Here is a 20,734-nt window from a genome sequence, read left to right on the forward strand (position 1 = left end):
AATCGGTGAATCTTAACATCCCTAGTCCCCGGTGTTCCAGGGAACTCACCAAGTGTCAGAAAACACAACCCTCTCTATTTTCCTCCATACCCAAATCTCTAAAAAAGGGGCTGCAACGGATCTGATAAAAACTGATCCAGATTTGAACACTGTCCTGACGTCAGGACAGTGGCGCTACGGCTATTGGGCCAACTCCACCAATCAGGAGGAGACAGCCACGGCCATTGCCGTTCGAAAGCGCTGGAGACGCTGTAGTACATATGCCAGGCCTGTAGATGGTGCTGTTCTCACTGAATCTGCCCTTGCAAAAACAGAGCTAAAAAATGTCAAATTGAGCAAAATGAGGCATGGCTAAAATGCATGATCTGTTTGGTATTTTGAAAAAGAAAAAGTATAAATATGCCTTATATAGGTATGGTCCTACACTATATTATTCAAATATAGCATGATAGGTCCACTTTAATAAACAATGTAACCTGATTTGCATTTATGCAAACAAAATGTTGATCTAAGGAAAATGTCAATACTTAATTTCAATAAGTCCCTTGCTCATTTCTCACAGTTAAATACATTAATATTATACTCCGTAAAGCACATGAACCATGCGATTAAACCATATTTAACTATTTTATTTATATAAAGTCCCAAGCTGTGACCATGACAACATAACTATTTTCTGAGGGTAATAATTGAATGTGTGTTTATGTTGTCTTAGAGAGGCTGTATCCCCTCACCTTGTTTTGTTGTATTTTAACAAAAATGCCTTGCCTAGAAAAAGGACTCGTGTGTCCTAGCTATTATGGGTGGAGACGGCCGCAGTGGTAATCCTGCTGACCTCCTGATCAATAATTCAGTCTCTCTCCGGCAGTGCTCATCAATAATAAATGCCAGGTGGGGTTTTTGGGGAGGAATGTTTCAGGACAGTTGATACGCAGCGGCTCTGAATTGGTCAGACGCGCTGTCATTCTTTACCACGGCCTCAAAGTCCCGCCCCCTGTCATTCATGTAACAGCTGCGTAAAGATACTGGAGCTACAGAAGGACCGGAAGTGTGTCTTTCTTTAAAAAATAAATCGTTCGCGTATAGGTGAGAACTCATGCTCCTTAAAGAACTGTGATAACACTTGTGTGTATATAGATATACTATTATTATGTTATATGTTGATAATAATATATTCTGATTGTTACATCGCTTAAAATGTAATTTTTGGAACCATATTCTTAGTTGCAATATTTTTGCATTACTGCTTTTGGTGAATATAATCAAAGCTGTCATAAACTTTTTTTGTTATTTTATTTTTACAGTATAAGAATATACTTTATTGTTAAATACGTTGACAAGGAGTTTGATTCTATACAGATTGGATTGCATTTGGCTATGCCTACAAAGCAATAATGCCAAATTCAAAAACATAAACATGCGGTTATGTGTTTTCTTTTAGTTTTGATCGTCTAATCTTCATTATAAGGTCTGCATGTATTTTAATCTTAAAGTATTCTCCTTATTTTTCAGCAGCCTTTATTTTGGAATGTGTAACCGGAAGTGGTTTTGCTCAGCTTATCTCACTTGACAGTGGTGGTGTTTCTGCTGGTGCTGAACGCGGTGGATAGCAGCCGGATAGAAAAATTATAAAGGTGAGATTTCTGTCTTTATTAATATATTGCATAGACATTCATTTTATACTTAAATGTTCTGTATTATACATCTATTGTTTCATCAGCGCAGCCTGTATTTGGATATTAAGTAAGGATTTAAGATTCAAGAGCCTTTGACAAAAGATGCTCGCTTTAGAACAGCTGTTTTCATTGTGAAACCCATCATTTCGTGTCAGACGCGTCAAACACAATGTTTATTCGTGTTATCTTTGAGGATGGATGTGAAGGCTGCTCCTGGTTTAGTGGATCTCTGGTTCGACTCCGGGCCTGTCCTGCAGGAAAAGGCGTTTCACACTGTCCGATGGTTTAAATCAGGAAAATGGGTCTAAATGTGTCTGAGGCAGGAACAGTCGCTATTAAATTCAAACACTGAAAATACACTCATAAAGCAAACTGGGCAATAGTATTCATGTTTTTTTACACGCAAACATCCAACTATTATCCAAAATGTTCAATTATTTCAATGGTTATCGATTATTATCAAGAAATAACATCAATGCACCATATGATACCATATACTTACTACTGTTGCGAATATGTTTATTATTATAGGAAGATTATTGAATCTAATACATGAAATATTGAGCCATTATGGAAGACTGTTCCACTGTAGTAGGGTGAAACATTTGGTCCTAAACCAATCAGATCTTGGTTAGTGGCTTCATATTTCCATTCTGCAACAGCAGCACATTTCACTACAGATGTGATGTAAGAATAAAGACTGAGAAATATATATATTTGGTCCAGAATTTGTGGATTTTTAAAATGTATTTTTAGGTACGACTGTGTATATAAATGAAAAGATAGACAGAGACAGAAACCAAGATGGTTGGCTTAAATTACCTTATTTTACTGTTTTCAAAGCTTACAATGTTAAAACTGTGATGTAATTGTTGATTCAGCCTTTTCAGTCAGCAGTTTGGTCATTAAAATGAATCAATATAAATGCACAATACCAAGAGCTATTTAGGCTATAAGATGAAAACTCTTCTGGTATGGTGATTTCACATTTTAACTGCAATGAGAGCATTTTCATGTTTTGAAAACAGTCTGAATGTGAGCGGACAGTTTGCAGGTTGCATCTTCACTTCCTCTTCTGACAGTAAAGTTAGGTAGTGAGACTCGAGGGCGATAGTGACGCTACTGCTGTATCTCCTGGGAAAATCCATGTTGTGACAAAAACTGCCCCAGTACAAACCAGAATTAGATTCAAAGGTTGGGTCGATATATTTTATAGCATTTCAGATATTACTGTGTCAGAGTTATGAGTTCCGATCAACCTCTGCTGCAGAAAAACAGTTGTTGCTAAATTAAGTCATTTTAAACCTCAGAGACTTTTATTATTTGATGAGAGTCCATCGATGAATTTACACAAGACATGAAAATCCCGTTTGAGAGCATAAAAATGCTCAAATATAAGTACAACATAAAAGCTATTGGCAGCATGGCCACATCTGCATTGATAATAAAAAATAAAAATAAAAATGTAAAGCACCAGATGCAGAATAAAAAGGTTATAGCTTGAACAAAAATCTTTACATTTTGAATCAATACCACTTTTACATTTAAAAACTAGACACATATGTGTGTAAAAACAGGTAAAAATGTGTCAAATAAAGGGCAGTAGACAGACACAGGGCTGTTATCAAACCAAAACATATTAAATCACCTGCAGACTATAGCATCAAAAAACATCTCCCACATCCTACCCCCCCTGCTCTCTGTTTGCTATGGAAGAAAAAGAAAGGAGAAGAAGACATGCTATTTTTAGCTTCCTCTCCTCTGATCTGCATCCCCACACTTCTTAGAAAAGGCGACACGTGATTGGATGGAAAAGGGGAAAATGCCGTCTCAGGCAACCTGGGAGCAGGACAGCAGCTGTAGAAACCATGGCATCCTCTCTGTTTTAGAACATTATTCGTATTGTTTCCACACACGGCTGCTTGCTGATGTGGTGATAAACAATACGAAAGGTGTACTATTAGATGTGGCAAACCTTAAAAACCTCGACAGGACGTTTTTTTATTTTACCAGTTTGTGTTTCCGTAGTGCAGTTTTTAGTTTGCCTCACTGATGAGAAAACATGACTTTACATTTTTGCCATTTTAGAATAATATGCACTGCATATTTGTCATTTATTTAGAGAGAAGGCATTGGACATCATCACATATTTGGACAGAAGTATTTTATTAATTGATATAAATTAAAGTACTTAATACCATTCTATACAATATATATGATGTTCTTGTGATCAACATCTTACTGAAGTAAAACATATTGCCCACAACATTTACTTATTGATGTAATAGTGAAAGTACTCATCCTGGTCAATTGCCCCAGTCAGTGTAACATCATAGTATTGTATTTTTGTTTTAAAGTATTAAAGCGATACTTTAATGGTGTAGCTGGTCAAGGTGGATCTATCTGACTTTAACCACTGGTAGCATACGACATAATTACTCACGACTAGTTTTCTTAAATACTTCAGTACGTGTGATGCATTTGCTTACTATTGCAAAATTAGTAGATCTCTTTGATTTGCTCAAAGTTCATTCTGGTTGACCTTTGAACTGTGTAATAGCAACACTCATTCATGTCCACCTGATTTCAGAAAGGGGGGGAGTTGACCCCTCCCTTTGGAAGTATTGACGATGCCTGTTCAAAGGATGCTTAAACCATTAAGTCTGTTGAATGCTAATATTAGCTCTACGAGGTGAAATATCTTTTCCCCACCAGTTCCAGTCCACTTTCTTTTCTTATATGATTCTTATATCATATGTCAGTTGTATGGGTTTGGTTTATGATTGAGAGGGCCATGAACTGTAGTTTTGGTTGCAAAAAGACGTTTTAAAATTGCTTTATATACCACTGGGTAGTTTGTGAGTTTCATTGGTCTTAACTCTTATCTTAACCTATAATAATACATTATATTTCAAATTGATGAGTAACTTATGTTGTATAAATAAATGTACTGAAATTAAACAGAATATTTATCTTTCAAAATAATAGAAAATGGGATAACTCAAGTAAAGACAAGGACCTTAAAATGTACTTAAGTAATTGAGTATTGGATTCGAGGTACTTAATGCAAACAGTTTACAACTTCCCCAGATTTTGCAAACTTCAACTCAAACTCAAAATTGACTGTTTTAATAGCTCAGCAGTTGTCAGAAGATTCCTCAGAAACACTTTTTAAGCGGGAAGGTGTTTGCTGATCTGGGATCAGCCGAGGATCAGCTGTCAGTCTGCTGGAGGCCAGCCGCTCCTGATTAAATGAGCCTGACTTGCAGCAGCACTTAGCTGGAGATCAATCCTGCTCCTTGAGGCCCTCAATCTCCTTTAGGTGACAGGTTTAGGGGAGAGCCTGATGATATCATCCTCCAGCACATAAACTCACAACTCTTAGTCATGATTGAATTAGGATTAAAGAAAAACCCAAAACGCTTGGTTAGAGAAGATGGTTCAAAGGCTTGACCAACGACAATGTGCTCTTGAGCAAAGCAGAAAACCTGCAGCTGATTCAGTGCAGATGGATGGTTTTGTAGCTGCGTGTTTTATTCATAGTGTTTTACTTATCTCAGGGCTTTTTATTGTTATTTGACATGTTTTGTTGTAACAGTGAGCTTTGAAACCTTCGATCCCGAAGTGGTGTCATTGTGAATGCCTCTGTCGCAAAGACAATCGGAACCCTTTCCGTCTTCCTCAGAGGTAAATACAAGACAGGACACACTGCACTAGTTTTTCAAGTGAACTCAACATTGACATATTTTCTATATTTATTTAAGTAGTATCCTCAACTTGTTCATATATTGTAAGCATGGTGGTTAACGCTAGCGGTGAATGTCCAAAGCAAGAAAAAACGTCACAATCTGGTATAGCTGCGATGCAGTGTATATGGGCTTTTGTTGTGAAAAAGAGAACGCAACCCGTAGGCAGACAGTAAAACGTGATATGAATCAATTTGGGCTCAGAAGCATGAATAAAACCTAATGAGGTGATCTTTTATATTTGGGCAACCCATCTCAGTTTTTAACTAAAAGTGACAGCAGTAACAGCAGAGATGTAGATTTCAGTGACATTTGGCCATCCTAAGTATCAGCTCTCTCTGCCTGCAAAGGCCTGATCAAAATCGTGCGCCTGCTCCTCCATGACAGAGGCGTAGCGGTATCCTCAGCAGTCTAGTTTGACCTCTCCATTCATGTCTCTCCTGACATTCAGCCTCGTCTGAGTGTCTTGTTTCCAGTCATCAAACTGCGGTAGAGAATTTTACTCTCAAAGCAAGTTTTAAAATACCTTTTAATACGGCTGAAATAGAGTCATTTTGAAATGTCTGGATGAGACGTTGCACTTTAACATTGGAAACTCATACGACATATATAGTCAATACATTCAATATCACTTCATCACACCACTTTTGTTATTTTGTCTCAAGTGCAGAATCCAGGCTTATTTGTGAAGTGTCAAATTGATCAAAAGGTTGTTGAAACTTTATTGATCTCTTTATTGTGGAGACACAGATGGACAACAAGCTCTTAACATTTGTAGATTGGCAGCTTATGTAGCAGGTCTAGCTGCATTTTTGATGATCGATTGATTTTTTTTGAGGGGGGTTTTTTGTTTAAAAATGTAATCCAATCTGTGGCTCCAGATCCCCAATGTTAGAATTTGAGTGATTTGTGTTCTGTTTAATTCTACTGTATACCCAATAGTGTTTGGAAAGAACCTTTGGTTTTAAGAAATTACATTTTTTACCATTTTCTGAATTGTTTTCAGGCAAAATGATTGATATGTGTAGTCTATTGTACACCTAACAATTTCTTTAAATCACAAGTCTAACAGTTCATCACACCTGACTTGTACCTTTGTTTAAAGGCGTGTTACTATCGAGGCCAAGTGAAAGCAGCAGCAACGTCCTGCAGGCTGAAACACATTTGCATAATGAGAATTGTTAATTACTTTGAGATTAAGCACAGAGGCCTGCAGTCTGTAAGCTTCTGTATCAAATTAGGGTTTAGTGAAGGTTAAGCCAACTCTCTTCTTCAGAGCTCCTCTCTGAGACGCAGAGGAAAGGCTGCGGCTCACTACACCGTCACATACAGCACCGAGTCATACGGCCATCAAAACTCTGTGATAGTGTTTGACAAGATCCAGACTTCCAAAGGTGGCTGCTCGTTTCTAATGTCCTCTTATCGCAGCTATTAATAACCATCACATCGGCGTAACTATCGACGGTGCAGCCGGAGCCGGAGGATAACGATAGCTCCCCACCATCATTGCCATCTAGCTCCACAAGTGAAGCTGTATCCGTGGCCGTGGCTGTACGACCTTCTTCTCCAGCCATCCAGGAGGAGAGGCTGGATTTGGCTGTGCCTGGCGGTGGTCCAACAGTTCCCCCAAGGGCCCCAACCGATAGGGGACTCTATTGCGCTATTGAGACCCCCGACGCCAAGATCAAAAGCTATATTATAGCAACCAGTGTATGTAGGCCTACCGGCCCATTCCCCAGAGACAAACATCAAGGAAACAGGTTTAATCCTCTTCTTAGTTCGCTGTGCCGTTGTCAGGCTGTGGTGGTCTGAGGCCAGGGCAGGCTGTTGTTGATAGCCATACATGTGGCGCTTCTGAGTGGTTGTGTATGTCCGTGCGTGTGTGAGCGCATCAGCGTGCGCTTATGTTTGGGGCGATAGGGGGGGGGTGGCCCCAAAACAATATTTGCACCGGGGCCAATCACAACCTTGTTACGCCACTGCATGACATGCTTGTGTTTAATTTTCTTATTTGATCCAGAGCTTCTGTCCAGAACAGTCTTGATAAGGGAGTGATTACAAAAAAAACGTATGAAAAAAGGCAGTGTCAAATCAAGCTGCAGCACATCGACCTATTCAGCAAATGCTAGTGTAGTGCTAAATCAAAATGTTTGTGGAGAATTTGGGGAAAGGGAAAATAAATAATGGTGTTAAGGGACGAGTTGGGAAGTTTGGATGACACTCAAAGATAATCAAAAGTTTGGTAGCAGAGTCAACATTTAAGTGACTGTAAGACTTTGGCTTGAATGTGTATTTCTAACTCAACCTTTTATCCAATGTGTAACAACTGCAAAACTGCTGACTCCGATAAAAAAAAACTAGTTGATAAGAGGCACATGGGCTGAAATATCTGCTGATGGTGCAACGGTAACACGAGCAGATACATTTTTAATAAGGCTAACCAAAGACGAAATTGAACACCAAGCCCCGACTGATCGATTGTGATCTAACTTACAGCCGTTTGCTCCATTCGGAGCCAGAGAGAAAGACTCACATTTTGGGATTTCATTTGTTTACAGGGATGAATACACTTTTTCTTGGGGAATTTTTGTTTCACACTAACATTCTGTAATTGTGGTAAACTGTGTTATTTTTTTATTTTTTTAAAATATATTTAGAACTTTGCCACATGAACTCATTATTCGGTAACATCAAGATGTGTTATGTTTGTTTCTATCCACATTATTTTATTAGCATTTTCCATATGTGTATAATAAATCCTGGTAGAAATGTCAAAAAATAAGATTTGTGCAAAAAGTCAAGGAAATATTCACATTAAGAAGCTAATCCAGAACATACAAACGAATACCTGAATATGAGAATTAGATAGATCATATATCTTGAAAATATATTTTCCCCTGCTAAGAGAATCCAAAAGCTCATACTAGACAGCACAATCATGGGACTTGAGTTTGTTCAGTAGGTGTGTCGTCTCCTGAGCTTTGTTTGATCAATGACTTTGTGGGGTGGGTCAGTTGATCCAGTGAGGATTGCTGGGTGTCAACATGCTCTACGTCTCCTTCAACCTCTGTGTTTCCTCTCTGTAGTTGGTGGGATTACATTTTCTCCCTCAGTGAGTCACACTGCAGTTTGCTCACTGCAGAGCACCCAGACTCATTTAGTCATCTTTAAGACTTGATTAGGTGCCAGTCATGTTCAGCGGGGTTAAAATGCTGAGTCACAGCTGATTTGAAATTGTTTGCACCTGTAACTGCAGTTTAGTGTACATTTCTGAGATAGAGACAGATTAAAATTAACAAAAATTAAGGCAGCCTTAAAGTATAAACCACAGACTTGTGCTAATAATTTGAGAAAAAACTATTAAAACATACTCAATTGTCCCAGTAAGTAAATGTTTGTGGAGAATTTGGGGAAAGGGAAAATAAAAAACTATTAAAACATACTCAATTGTCCCAGTAAGTAAATGTTTGTGGAGAATTTGGGGAAAGGGAAAATAAAAAACTATTAAAACATACTCAATTGTCTACTGTAAGTTGTGCTGAGACACTGCAGATCATTTCAAGCCACTTGCAACTTAATTCCATACAGCATTAATGAACCCAAGGACTTTTTTTAAATGTTCTTTCAGTGTCTTTACTCTGTCATTTTTCACCAGTTTTTTTTGTACACTGATCAATAATTACATTTATTGATTAAATTCAAGCACAAACAGAATTACCAACGTTAAAGCTCTCCCAGGACTTTCATACAAATATTTGAAAATTCATTTAATATCTTGTACTTTAAAGGTGGGGTAGGTAAGTTTGAGAAACCGGCTCGAGATACACTTTTTGTTAAATTCCTTTGCTCTTAACATCCCGATAGCAATGAATATCTTAAGTGCTTTGACAAAAAAATCCATACAAAAATGTCATCTGTGGAAGCCGTAATACTGTAAAGCACGACCAATCATTTTAGCCGGCCCAGCTAAAATAACTGGATGGCCTACCTGCCTGTCAGCCTTCCATCTGTGCACAAACTTATCTCGTGCCCTCATTGGTCATGTGCGCGTTCGTGTGTGTTGGAGGAGGGGCTCTATAAGGAAGTGGCAGATTTGTTCCGGCTGTGTATTTTCAAATTCTAGCGCACTCGAGCTGGTTTCTCCAAAATTACCTACCCTACCTTTAAGCTTTATATTGACTATAGCATAGTAATTAAAGACCTAATGTTATTTAACTTGACTATTCTTATTTTTTGATTGTATTAGTTATTTCTATGACTTTATGAACTTTCTAATTTTGTAAGATGCCGTCTCTTATTTTCCAGATGTCCTTTTTATATTTCCTGGGTTTAAGAACTTATTTTTAAATAAATCCATTAGTGTATGAATTATATTCAGGAGCTCCAGGCTGCAGACTATGTGAGGAAGTAGTGACGTCAAAGCCGGAGCAGAACTTGGCATCAACCTAATAAAATCCACAATATTGCTGCTCTGTTTTAGATGTTCTCAAATTAGGAGCCTGAAAAAACAAATAGTCTCTATTTCCACCAAAAAGACCAGGAATTATATTTGCTTTTTTCAGCCTTGTGTTTGTTTCCTGTCCTCAGCCTCTTTGCATAAACAACATCAATGTGTTGAGGACTGGTCGATGGTTCTTCATTATTTAACAAGCATCTTTGAGTTCCTTCATGTAAACCGATAGGCCGGAGCTCTGAGAAGTGCGCAGTTGTTTTGTTTGTGCTTAGTTCCCGAAGAGCTCTCGTGTTTCACTGCAGCCGAGCGGAGATAACAGTCTAAATATAGAGCAGGCTGCAGCAACTCTGGGGCCCGTGGGCTCGAGTCATTGTGCTCTCAAGAGTCGAAAAGGTTTCCTGAATCCTTTAGCCCTGAACTCTGTAGCCCACTGGTAGTCAGCATTATGACATACCAGCTATCTGTCACTCTTCATAGGAGTTCAACAGCAGGAATGTCTTTCAGGAGAGACTTTGAGAAAATAAGCGTAATCCCAAATGTAACGGCATTGCATCTCCTCGAGCTCCATGACACCATTTTGTATATTAATATATTTTATAATTGGTAGATGAAATTCCTGTCAGGAGCCAGTTCAAAAGAGGGAGAGACTGAATGTTACGTAAACATTTGATTTGAATGTTACGTAAATGATATAAAATAAATCTCAAGTATGAAAGAAATGTACCCACATTTTTCTAAATAACGCCTACATGTTGGTGCCACTTCCAGAAACATTTATACACCTCGAGCTAGTTTAGGTTATGGGATGTTTAAGTATCTGCGTCACATTCAGACTGCTTACAGTGAATTTTGGTATCAACCTGGGTGTTATTCTTATATTTCTTTGGTGGTCTTGACAGCGTTTTACTCACCACAGTTAAACATAATAAGGAACATTTGCAAGGACAAAAGCAATGTGGGCAAGCAGCTTCAGGATCTTTAAAAAACTTTAGTGACAGAAATCTCCTATCTCTGTGTCTTTGAGTCAAATCAGACAGGCTAGTGCCCCTTGAAATCCATGTAGTTGTAAATAACTGTAATGAGAAGCAGAAATGTCTTGGCAAGCTTCTAGCTGACGTAGATACCTGTCCTAGTATATTGTGAGTATATTTTGATCTTAGAGGGGTGTTCATATAGATGTTAAGCTTCAGCTGTGAGCACAAGACTCCTGTTCGAAGGAGCCATCTCCAACTTTTCTCTGCCCTGACCTTAAAATAATGATCTTATGGCAGTAATTAATGGTTTTGACACAGAGTTATTGATGTTAAAATACAAATCCCGCTGGTATAAATCAAACTGACTGCTAGTGTGGTTAATTGCTCTTCACACATCCCCAGCTGATTGTGACTGATTGAACCTTTTGCCTACAACCTTTTTGCCGAATTGAGAAAACTCAGATGGGTTTTCTGTTTTCCCCTTACATCGCAATGTGCTGCTTTGATTTATTACCATTATGGCAGATGTGCAATTTTTAAGGCTTACTACTTTATCACTATCTTGCTGAGTATGAAAAACGCTGAGAGAATCTCATCTTCTTTCCAAACTCTAATTAAATGTATAACCTTTTAAATACGGAAACTCATGTCCGCTGTTTTTGAATGGTTTGGTTTAATACTATTAGAGTGTTTTATTGTTCATTACTTTTAAAGAGATGGTCATTCATTATTTCTTTCAGTCATTCATTAGAGTTCTGTCCAACCCTTAAGGTGCTGCAGATGTGCAAGGATGATTGTTTTTCCCATATGTTGGCCCCTCCAAGTCCAAGGAGATGGAGATAAAACGCATGTTTTGTTCGTCCAACAGAATCCGCATATTATACTGTATATATCAAGTATAAAGTTTACTTACTGTAGGTGTTCTTTTGTTGCTTTCAAATACTTACTGTCCTAGATATCAATTTTTTAAATGTTCAGAAACCTTTCTGCACGTTCAAAACATATCTCGTCGTTAATGTTTTCTGGAAAGTTGAAGTATTTTAAGGAAAAAAAACGATTGGATTTAATAATATAAAGTCAGAAACTTTTAATATTTTTTAAGACAATGTTTTATGAACAAACATGATTGCCAGGGAGAATTCAGTAGGGATTTCATAGTTTTCTTACCAAATTGTATGTCGTAGGAAATTAGATGAAAGTCACTGTTTTCTTCCTTGGCAGATAACTCACCAGTAAGATATGTTTAAGTCATATTGAATGCAACATAATTTGCAATGTTATTGGTTTGGAACCTCCACCCAGTAAGGAACAGCCACCTATATGATTTTTTTTAAATGATTATTTTTATGTGACCAATTTTTTTTATTGTTTATTTCCACAGATGGCCTCAGCAACAGCAACCTACGGGCAGAAGGAGTCTTCGGACCAGAACTTTGACTATATGTTCAAGATCCTCATCATTGGCAACAGCAGTGTGGGCAAAACCTCCTTCTTGTTCCGCTACGCCGACGACTCCTTCACACCGGCCTTTGTCAGTACGGTGGGCATCGACTTCAAAGTGAAGACCATCTACAGGAATGACAAGAGGATCAAATTACAGATCTGGGTAAGACATTTGTTGATGTATTTGGTTATGAGAAAGAGGACACCTGAGGGTTGTGATACTCACTGGAACATCTGAAACAAAACCTGAGGGTTAGTGACGTTTTCTGGATGTCCGTCCGTACCTTGTCTGTACATCCCTCGAGCTCAAATATGAACTCATTAGATTTTATTCAAAGGTTGAGGTCACTGTGCCCTCACAGGTCATTATTCAAAAACATATGCGGTAATTAATATGGTTCCAAACAATCAATATGAAAAAAAAGATTAGCGGTTACATTTTGGACTGACTGAAGCGTGGCGGAGGCATACGTCTGTGAGGCGGGCATTCTAGTTTTAGTGTTGTAAAAATACTGCAAACAACATTTCATAAGCTATTTGATCAAATGTTCACCGAAGCAGCAAGTTCTGTAAAACTGCCCCGTGGTGCAGTTTTATTATGCAAACTGTCCTCATGTTGCAGTAAACACACAGAGATCTGCTTCCTCTCTGCAGCCTGCTCATCCAGCTGACACTTGAATGAGTATAATACTCATTCAAGTAATGACCAAAACTCAGCTAGTAAAATAGGAGCAAACGAGGCGGTGTTTGTTGCATCAGAACTGTGTTGTCCCCTGAGGGCTCAGCAGTAAACAAAATCACACAGCAGAGTAAAGACAGGCTCCCCGAGGAACCGCATCATGTTGTAGATCATAACATCAACCCTACATAAAGTGGACGTTCTGCAGCAGGCAGATGACGTGTGTGTGTGTGTGTGTGTGTGTGTGTGTGTGTGTGTGTGTGTGTGTGTGTGTGTGTGTGTGTGTGTGTGTGTGTGTGTGTGTGTGTGTGTGTGTGTGTGTGTGTGTGTGTGTGTGTGTGTGTGTGTGTGTGTGTGTGTGTGTGTGTGTGTGTGTGTGTGTGTGTGTGGTGTGTGTGTGTGTGTGTGTGTGTGTGTGTGTGTGTGTGTGTGTGTGTGTGTGTGTGTGTGTGTGTGTGTGTGGCCCTGTTGTCAGCCTTTGCCAGGTCTTGCCTCTGGTAAGGGAGACAAGCTCAGCCAATCAGAGCACGAGAAAATGGATGACTGGGTGCTCTCCCCTCCCCCATTACTACAACATCTCGCCCGAGTACATATCCTCCTCCCTCCCCACACACACACGCACACACACAAACACACACTCATATACATAAAATCCCAACCCCCATCTCTTAGCATTTCTCTCAGCTGAGCCTCCAGTTAAGTAAATATAAAAATGGTTAGAGTCATGACCTCAAAAGTGATTTTACAATTTATTTATTTTTGTATTCAGTGTGATTTATGCATTTGTGTGATAAATAGCTAGATAGATAGATAGATAGATAGATAGATAGATAGATAGATAGATAGATAGATAGATACATAACGCTAATGTTCACAACTTTATCTTTGTTTCAAATCTCATGAAGAACCCAAAGATGAGTACTCCAAAGTGTTGAACATCCCTCACATTTTGGTTTAGAGCTGAAGCTCTCATCCTGGGCCGACTGCAGCACATTGAGTGGATGAGCATAAACGGAACTGATTAGGATCATCAGTATTGAAATGTCAGCGCTGCAGCACTCTAAAAATAGATGAGTGTGCGTGATTAATAAATATATACACTAATGAGTCCAAGAAATAAAATAAAAACAAAATAAGTCTATCCGTGTAAGTATTTGTTGTATTTGTGTGTGTTAGAGGGAGTTTATGTTATTGCATAAAGCTTAGATGCTTCAACGCAAGTGTAATTCCCAAGAAAGGTATGCTGAATTTGGTATGGGTCTTCAAAATTAATATGAATAGAAGTACAAATGACAGCAAGCCCTAATTCATAATTAGTATATAATAAACCTATAGTAGATACAGTGGTTGAAGCAGGCAGTCCACGTCAGTCTTTTGCTTTGCTGATCTCCACTGATGGCAGAGTGATGCTGTTGGACCGGAAGCATCTCAGCTGGGTATCAGAACACAGCAGGCTTTAATTCCCTGGGCATTCATTATGGCTTAGCACTGACATTCAATATCACCTGAGCCATGGCCAAAGACAAAGAGAGAGAGGAGGCCCGAGGGAGGTCGAGGCAGGTTCAATGCAAAGCATGCGGGTGGAAATAAGGACAAGAAGAGCAGTCGATTATTTAAAAAACCACAAGAGGCTAATTCAGTCTGATACGATGAATGTTTAGGCTTTTTTAGGCTCAAGTACACCTTGAACTAAGACAGGGAACCAACATTTTGTTTTTTGGGGGGGCTGGATTTTGATTACTAATTTTGACATATAAGTTATTGAATATTTTCCCCAGTGTGTTTACTCAGGTTATACTGCAATCTGCAAACAGTCTGCCTTCGTAAAGACACTTTGACATCATACAGTTAATTTGTAAATGTTCTGTATTGTGTTTGTTTCTCTGAAGACTTTAAAAGTTTATCATCATTGCTGCTGTTGTTTTTCCAGGACACGGCAGGTCAGGAGCGTTACCGTACCATCACCACGGCCTACTACCGAGGAGCTATGGGCTTCATCCTCATGTATGACATCACTAATGAGGAGTCCTTCAATGCCGTCCAGGACTGGTATGTTATTGTCTTGATAAGAAAAAGTGTAATAGTAATACCTCAGATTTAAGGACACATTCATCTCAGTGTTTGCGTTTCCTCTCTGACTGCTGGCTGTTTGGTTCCCAGGTCGACTCAGATTAAGACGTACTCGTGGGACAACGCCCAGGTGCTGCTGGTAGGGAACAAGTGCGACATGGAGGACGAGCGAGTGGTGGCCGGAGAGAGAGGCCGACAGCTCTCTGAACACCTGGGTGAGTTCACGGGGTACACACACACACACACACACACACACACACACACACACACACACACACACACACACACACACACACACACACACACACACACACACACACACACACACACACACACACACACACACACACACACACACACACACACACACACACACACACACACTTCATATCTCTGACTCGTTGTTAGGTACACTTACTTGATGTGAAACGATAGACAGAAACTTTGGCCGGCTTGTGTTTCTATATGAAACATTACAAGATCGACTAGGTTTATCAACATAAACCATTTGGAAACATGAATACAAAAATAAAAGAATCTAATAGATAACAGGATATTTCACTGTTTTCTAAAACAACAATTCATGGTAAAGATTTCACCAGCTGAACCCATTACTACATTTAAACTATGAATATCCACAGATGACCATGTCTCCTTTTAGACTCTACAGGTGTAAAGGGACAGATCCTTCACTTATAGATATCACCCTGACATTTCCCCTGTTGATCAATAGCGTTACATTTAAATTAATTATTATTTAGGCATTATCTTAATAAATGTGTTCCTACTCATAAATCTGAACATTGGATAAAGCCAGGTTCAGTATTCTTGTTTCATTTTGTTGAAAAAATTGAGTCAAAGGTTTTTTACAGAAGGATGTTTGGATATTTATAAAATGTTCAATAAATAGGAATGAATGATATTTGAACAAACCCCTTAAAAACCTTCAAATTATAGATAAAACTGTAAAGTAAGTGCCAATGAAGAGTTTTGAAACAAACTACCTTGAAAGATATGTATTGTATTTCATACAAGGAACAAAAGACACTACAGATGAAGAAGCAAAAATCTTACTAATTTATATCACCAAACAATTTCCCCAGTTGATTACTTACATTAAGACAAATATTGAATCTATTAATGGTTAGAACATGTTATGAAACATTTGCAAATGAGGCATTATATGATGCTAACTTTTATTGAATTCAGGATTAATATATTTCCACAAATTAAAGGTGGGGTAGGTAAGTTTGAGAAACCGGCTCGAGATACACTTTTTGTTATATTCCATGGAATGCTCTTAACATCCCGATAGCAATGAATATCTTAAGTGCTTTGACAAAAAATCCATAACAAAATGTCATCTGGAAGCCGTAGTACTGTAAAAAGCAAGACCAATCATTTTAGCCGGCCCGGCTAAAATAACTGGATGGCCGACCTGCCTGTCAGCCTTCCATCTGTGCACAAACTTATCTCGTGCCCTCATTGGTCATGTGCACGTTCGTGTGTGTTGGAGGAGGGGCTCTGTAAGGAAGTGGCAGATTTGTTCCGGCTGTGTATTTTCAAATTCTAGCGATCTCGAGCTGGTTTCTCCAAAATTACCTACCCCACCTTTAACAAAGTTAGTATAATAAACACCTGATTATGTATTTTGGATGTTTTCTCTCCACCATTCTGAAAGAAGAAGCAAAATAGCCCAAAAACAGTGAATGAAGAAACATTATGTTGTGATGTATTGTCTTGCCTTCAACCTCTCCGACCCTCTCTCTGCTCCGCCTTCCAGGTTTTCAGTTCTTTGAGGCCAGCGCCAAGGACAACATTAATGTAAAGCAGACCTTTGAGCGGCTGGTGGACATCATCTGTGAAAAGATGTCCGAGAGCCTCGATGCCGGAGATCCCGCTGTCACAGGGGCCAAACAGGGGCCCCAGCTGACAGAGCAGCCCGCTCCTCCTCACCAGGACTGTGCATGTTAAAGCTGGCTACTTCCCCAAAAACCCTTTTCCTGCCTCCTCCTACTTGTCCTCCCTCAGCAGGACCCCGGGGCCTCGGGTCAAATACTACCATCACCTGTTTTACTCACTTCCTGCTTATTTCTGTAACCTAGTAAGGATCATTGGCTGAGGGACACAAGAACCAGGTTTAAAAGTTTCTGAAATGATGCTAGTCGACCAGTACTAGCTGCATGTTTCCGTATGGTTCCTATAAAAGATCTTAAAGGTAGGTTTTTGATCAGTGCAGTCTGACGCCAAAGCAAGTTCAATCGAGTGTTTCATACTCTTTATAAACCTGGTTCTTGAAGGTTCCCGATCCAGATCCATCTTCCTTTGTCTCCCTGTTCCTCAATGTGGTTTAAAAAGAAGGATTTGACGGCGACCGTCCTCAGAGTGCCATTTAAATCCTTCCGATGTTTACAGTTCTTTGTTTCATGTCAGTCAAATGTCTTGAAAATATGTCAGTGGATTAATGTGGGAGGGGTGATCCAGCTGAAATCTGCTCCACTCTGATGTGTTACATTTCTCTCATGATTCTGGATGCACAGTGAATCAACATACATGGATCTGTGTGTTATTCGTCGATTCAGCTGGTATCTAAACATAGCTATTGCAGGTATGAGCAATTGTTTTGTTTTCATTATCCATCTGAGCCTTTTCATTTGGCCTTTTTTTATGTTTTTGTATTCTGGTGCCCCATTTATTCTTTCGGGACTGGGTGGGGAAAATATAAACAAGTTAGAGATACGTAAAAAAATTGCAAAAAAATTAAGAGACACGTTTTATTTAATTATATTTATTTCAAATGTACATATAAATGTTGTGCAATATATATAATATCTACAGGTATGCATTTCTTGAAATGAATTAAAAAAGGTATGAAATTCTATCAGGATAGTATCAAATATAGGAGGTCTGTGTTGTTTGGTTTGTTTGGATGATGTGTGGAATTGTGTGCACCCTCGGCAGCTCCTCCGTGAGTCGTTTCATTTTCATGTCCCTTTTGTCTCATGCTGCCTTTCGGAGAAGTCAGAAATTCAAACTTCCCCCTCAGAGAAACACCGGGAAATTACCCTTTAAGTCTGAATATAAATTGGAAACTTACAACTATGTTTATCATCCTCCAAATCCACTTGGTGTACTGTTAAAAGTGAAGAATTTTAAAATGGCTCTAATATTATAAGAAAGAAAATGTTGAGGCCTTTTGTCACAACTGCCTTAAAATTACAGAAAATGTTCAACTGTAAGGAAAAACATTTTGTGTAGCTCAGTTGGGCTGGCTAACCATGCTACTTATTGACATCAGGGTATTAGGCAAATAAAATGCAGCAGTTGATGCAAAGCATTTAAAATGAAATTATGTGAAAACTTATATTTTTACCATCTTTCCATAATCTTAAACATTTCCTCATTCTCTAGAATTTGATGGAATGGGTTTGGAGGATGCAAAGAATCTGTCTGTTATACGTATGGTGTTTTGCCTTTATCTGATCGTTTCAAGGGAGTGAAAGAAAACATCAGGAGAGACTAGAATTACATGTGACACACAGTACAGACAGAGATCAGCGACTTCATGTTTCCTGCTTAGTGACAAACAGCCCAACAGTAAGCAGCTTCTTCAAAATCAGTATTAAAGCATCTGTTTTTCTGTTTGTTATCGCCAACGCTCAGTCTTCAGGTGAAGAACAAACATAACTGTTAAACAAGAATCAAATAGCTGGAGGCTGAAATGTTCACTGTTTTCTAACATGTCTGGAGTCAATGCAGGATTTAAATATTTTGTACGGAGATATTCTTGATTCCAACCCTGTGTAACGGCCACATTTCTTCTCACAGCTGTTTTTTTAAGCCTACTTAACATCTCTCATTCTGGTTGCGGAGTTCCCCCCTACACCAACACTTGTTTAAATACAGTTTCAACAGTTAGAACTGGTTCGCCAGGTGCTCCTACTTTTCACTTCACCAAAGATTGCTTTTAGGACACCAGGATGAGCAGTGTGACCAAGTTTAAAACTGTATTAAAACAGCTGCTGCTTGGAGGACTGAAGTGAACGCTGGTCATTTAGAAATAATTCTGTCACTGTTATGCTGTTGGGAAATGCTATCAGAAATGTTGAATTGCTTTAGTTTTCAGTAATAACAGATATCAAGGAGAAGAGAGGGCAAAACATTGTAAAAACATGATGGTAGTCAAAGTCTAATTCAGAAAAGCATTTATTTTTCAGAGTAATTGTTGCATTAGTTATGTATTACAGTAAGTGTGGCATACAGACCTGAAATCACAGTCAAGACACTGACTTTGAAAGGTTTAGAAAATGAGGTCCCTGGTAAAGTGGCCCTTTAATGTATTTACTATTATGAAAAGGGAGTGAACATCACGACAAACCTGGGAGAATAATTTGATCCTGCGTATGTTTTACTTCTTACTGGATGTGACTGTTTCTTTTCGGGTAAAATCGAAACTTTTAAACTGTTCTCCTTTCTAATATGTCTTCCTCTCTATATAAACCAGATCTGTAAATACTGTCCCTTTGAGTCATATATGTGGATTGTGTTGTATCGACTCAAGCTTGCAACAAAGAAATAAAAGAGGAAAAAAAAGACAGTAAAAAACCTAAAACCACACAAAAGAGCCATGTTGTTCTGTATCTGCATTCATTAGGCCTTCATTGTTAATGAATGTGTCACTCTGTTACAAAAGCAATACACAATACAGCATCTACACAAAAAAGTGAAATGCCATCAAGCTTGTTAGAATTGGCAGACTTTAGATCTTCTACTCGCACGCAGGAACATGTACTTTATTTGGTCTTGTGTCACTGCCTCTTTACATCCTCCTCAGTTTGGGCCAGAGAGAATATGCTGTGGATGTTTTTATCTGTACTTTGTGGTAAAACAATAAAAAGTTACTAACAATCAGTTGATTCTTGTTTTTGAAGATGTACATTTGAGGGTAAAAGGGCCTAAATTAAAGTTAAAATCTCAAAATAAACTGATATCATACAGTGTTATTGTATATTATGATAATATAAATATTGTTTTTGACGATTAGATTGTTCTTTTATCTACAGCCTTAAGATGTCCCACTTTTCCTTTATGCTGAACAATTATGTAGGAATATAAGCGTGACAAGAAGAATAGTTTCTTACAAGGAAAATTCAAACAAGATGTACTCAGTCAGAGTTTAACACATTTGGGCATTGTGCTTCTGACATCAAATAGACTAACCAGGTGAATTCTTGCAAACTATGATCCAAAGTGGCTTGTTTATTAGGGGTTTCCAACAAATAACCACGCTATCAGCAAAATATAAGGTATCATGAGGGACAAAGCATGCAAAAAGGGAAACAAGTCATAAAGGGCTCAACATCTGTTCACTGGTGCAAGAATCAGATCCTATTTTATAGTTTAACATTTAAAAAATTGAACTTATACACAGTTATTTTCTGTGAAGAAGGCCTGTTTTTAAGGCTCTTTATTGCCTTTGGGAATTAAGTTCTCCTATAATTTCACTCTTTGTAGGATAAATTATATAGATTTAGACCATTAGACACTAAAATCTAAATGATATGCAATCTATATTTTGACAGCAATAGTGGTACTCAAGGCAGGGTGAACCAACAACTATTAAGAGTGAAAACTACAGGATATACTCGATCAAATATGCTCACGAAAACCATACCACTCATCATAGCATCATT

The 20,734-nt window shown here is 38.5% G+C and overlaps 1 protein-coding gene across 2 annotated transcripts; it reads left to right on the forward strand.

Annotated features, from left to right (window-relative positions):
• The first annotated feature begins 1,542 nt into the window (after positions 1-1,542).
• LOC117496110 (ras-related protein Rab-3A) lies at positions 1,543-19,952 on the forward strand. Of its 2 annotated transcripts, none has more exons than XM_034147809.1 (5): positions 1,543-1,634; positions 12,231-12,455; positions 14,902-15,020; positions 15,132-15,256; positions 16,825-19,952. In XM_034147809.1, the coding sequence occupies exons 2-5, from the start codon at positions 12,231-12,233 to the stop codon at positions 17,013-17,015; spliced, it is 660 nt and encodes a 219-aa protein (XP_034003700.1). In that variant the 5' UTR covers positions 1,543-1,634; the 3' UTR covers positions 17,016-19,952. The 2 variants fall into 2 exon arrangements, with proteins under 2 accessions (XP_034003700.1, XP_034003699.1); XM_034147808.1 differs by lacking the exon at positions 1,543-1,634 and adding an exon at positions 5,332-5,363.
• The last annotated feature ends 782 nt before the right edge of the window (positions 19,953-20,734 follow it).

This window comes from Trematomus bernacchii, unplaced genomic scaffold, assembly GCF_902827165.1.
Source record: "Trematomus bernacchii unplaced genomic scaffold, fTreBer1.1, whole genome shotgun sequence".
Lineage (NCBI taxonomy): Eukaryota > Metazoa > Chordata > Actinopteri > Perciformes > Nototheniidae > Trematomus > Trematomus bernacchii.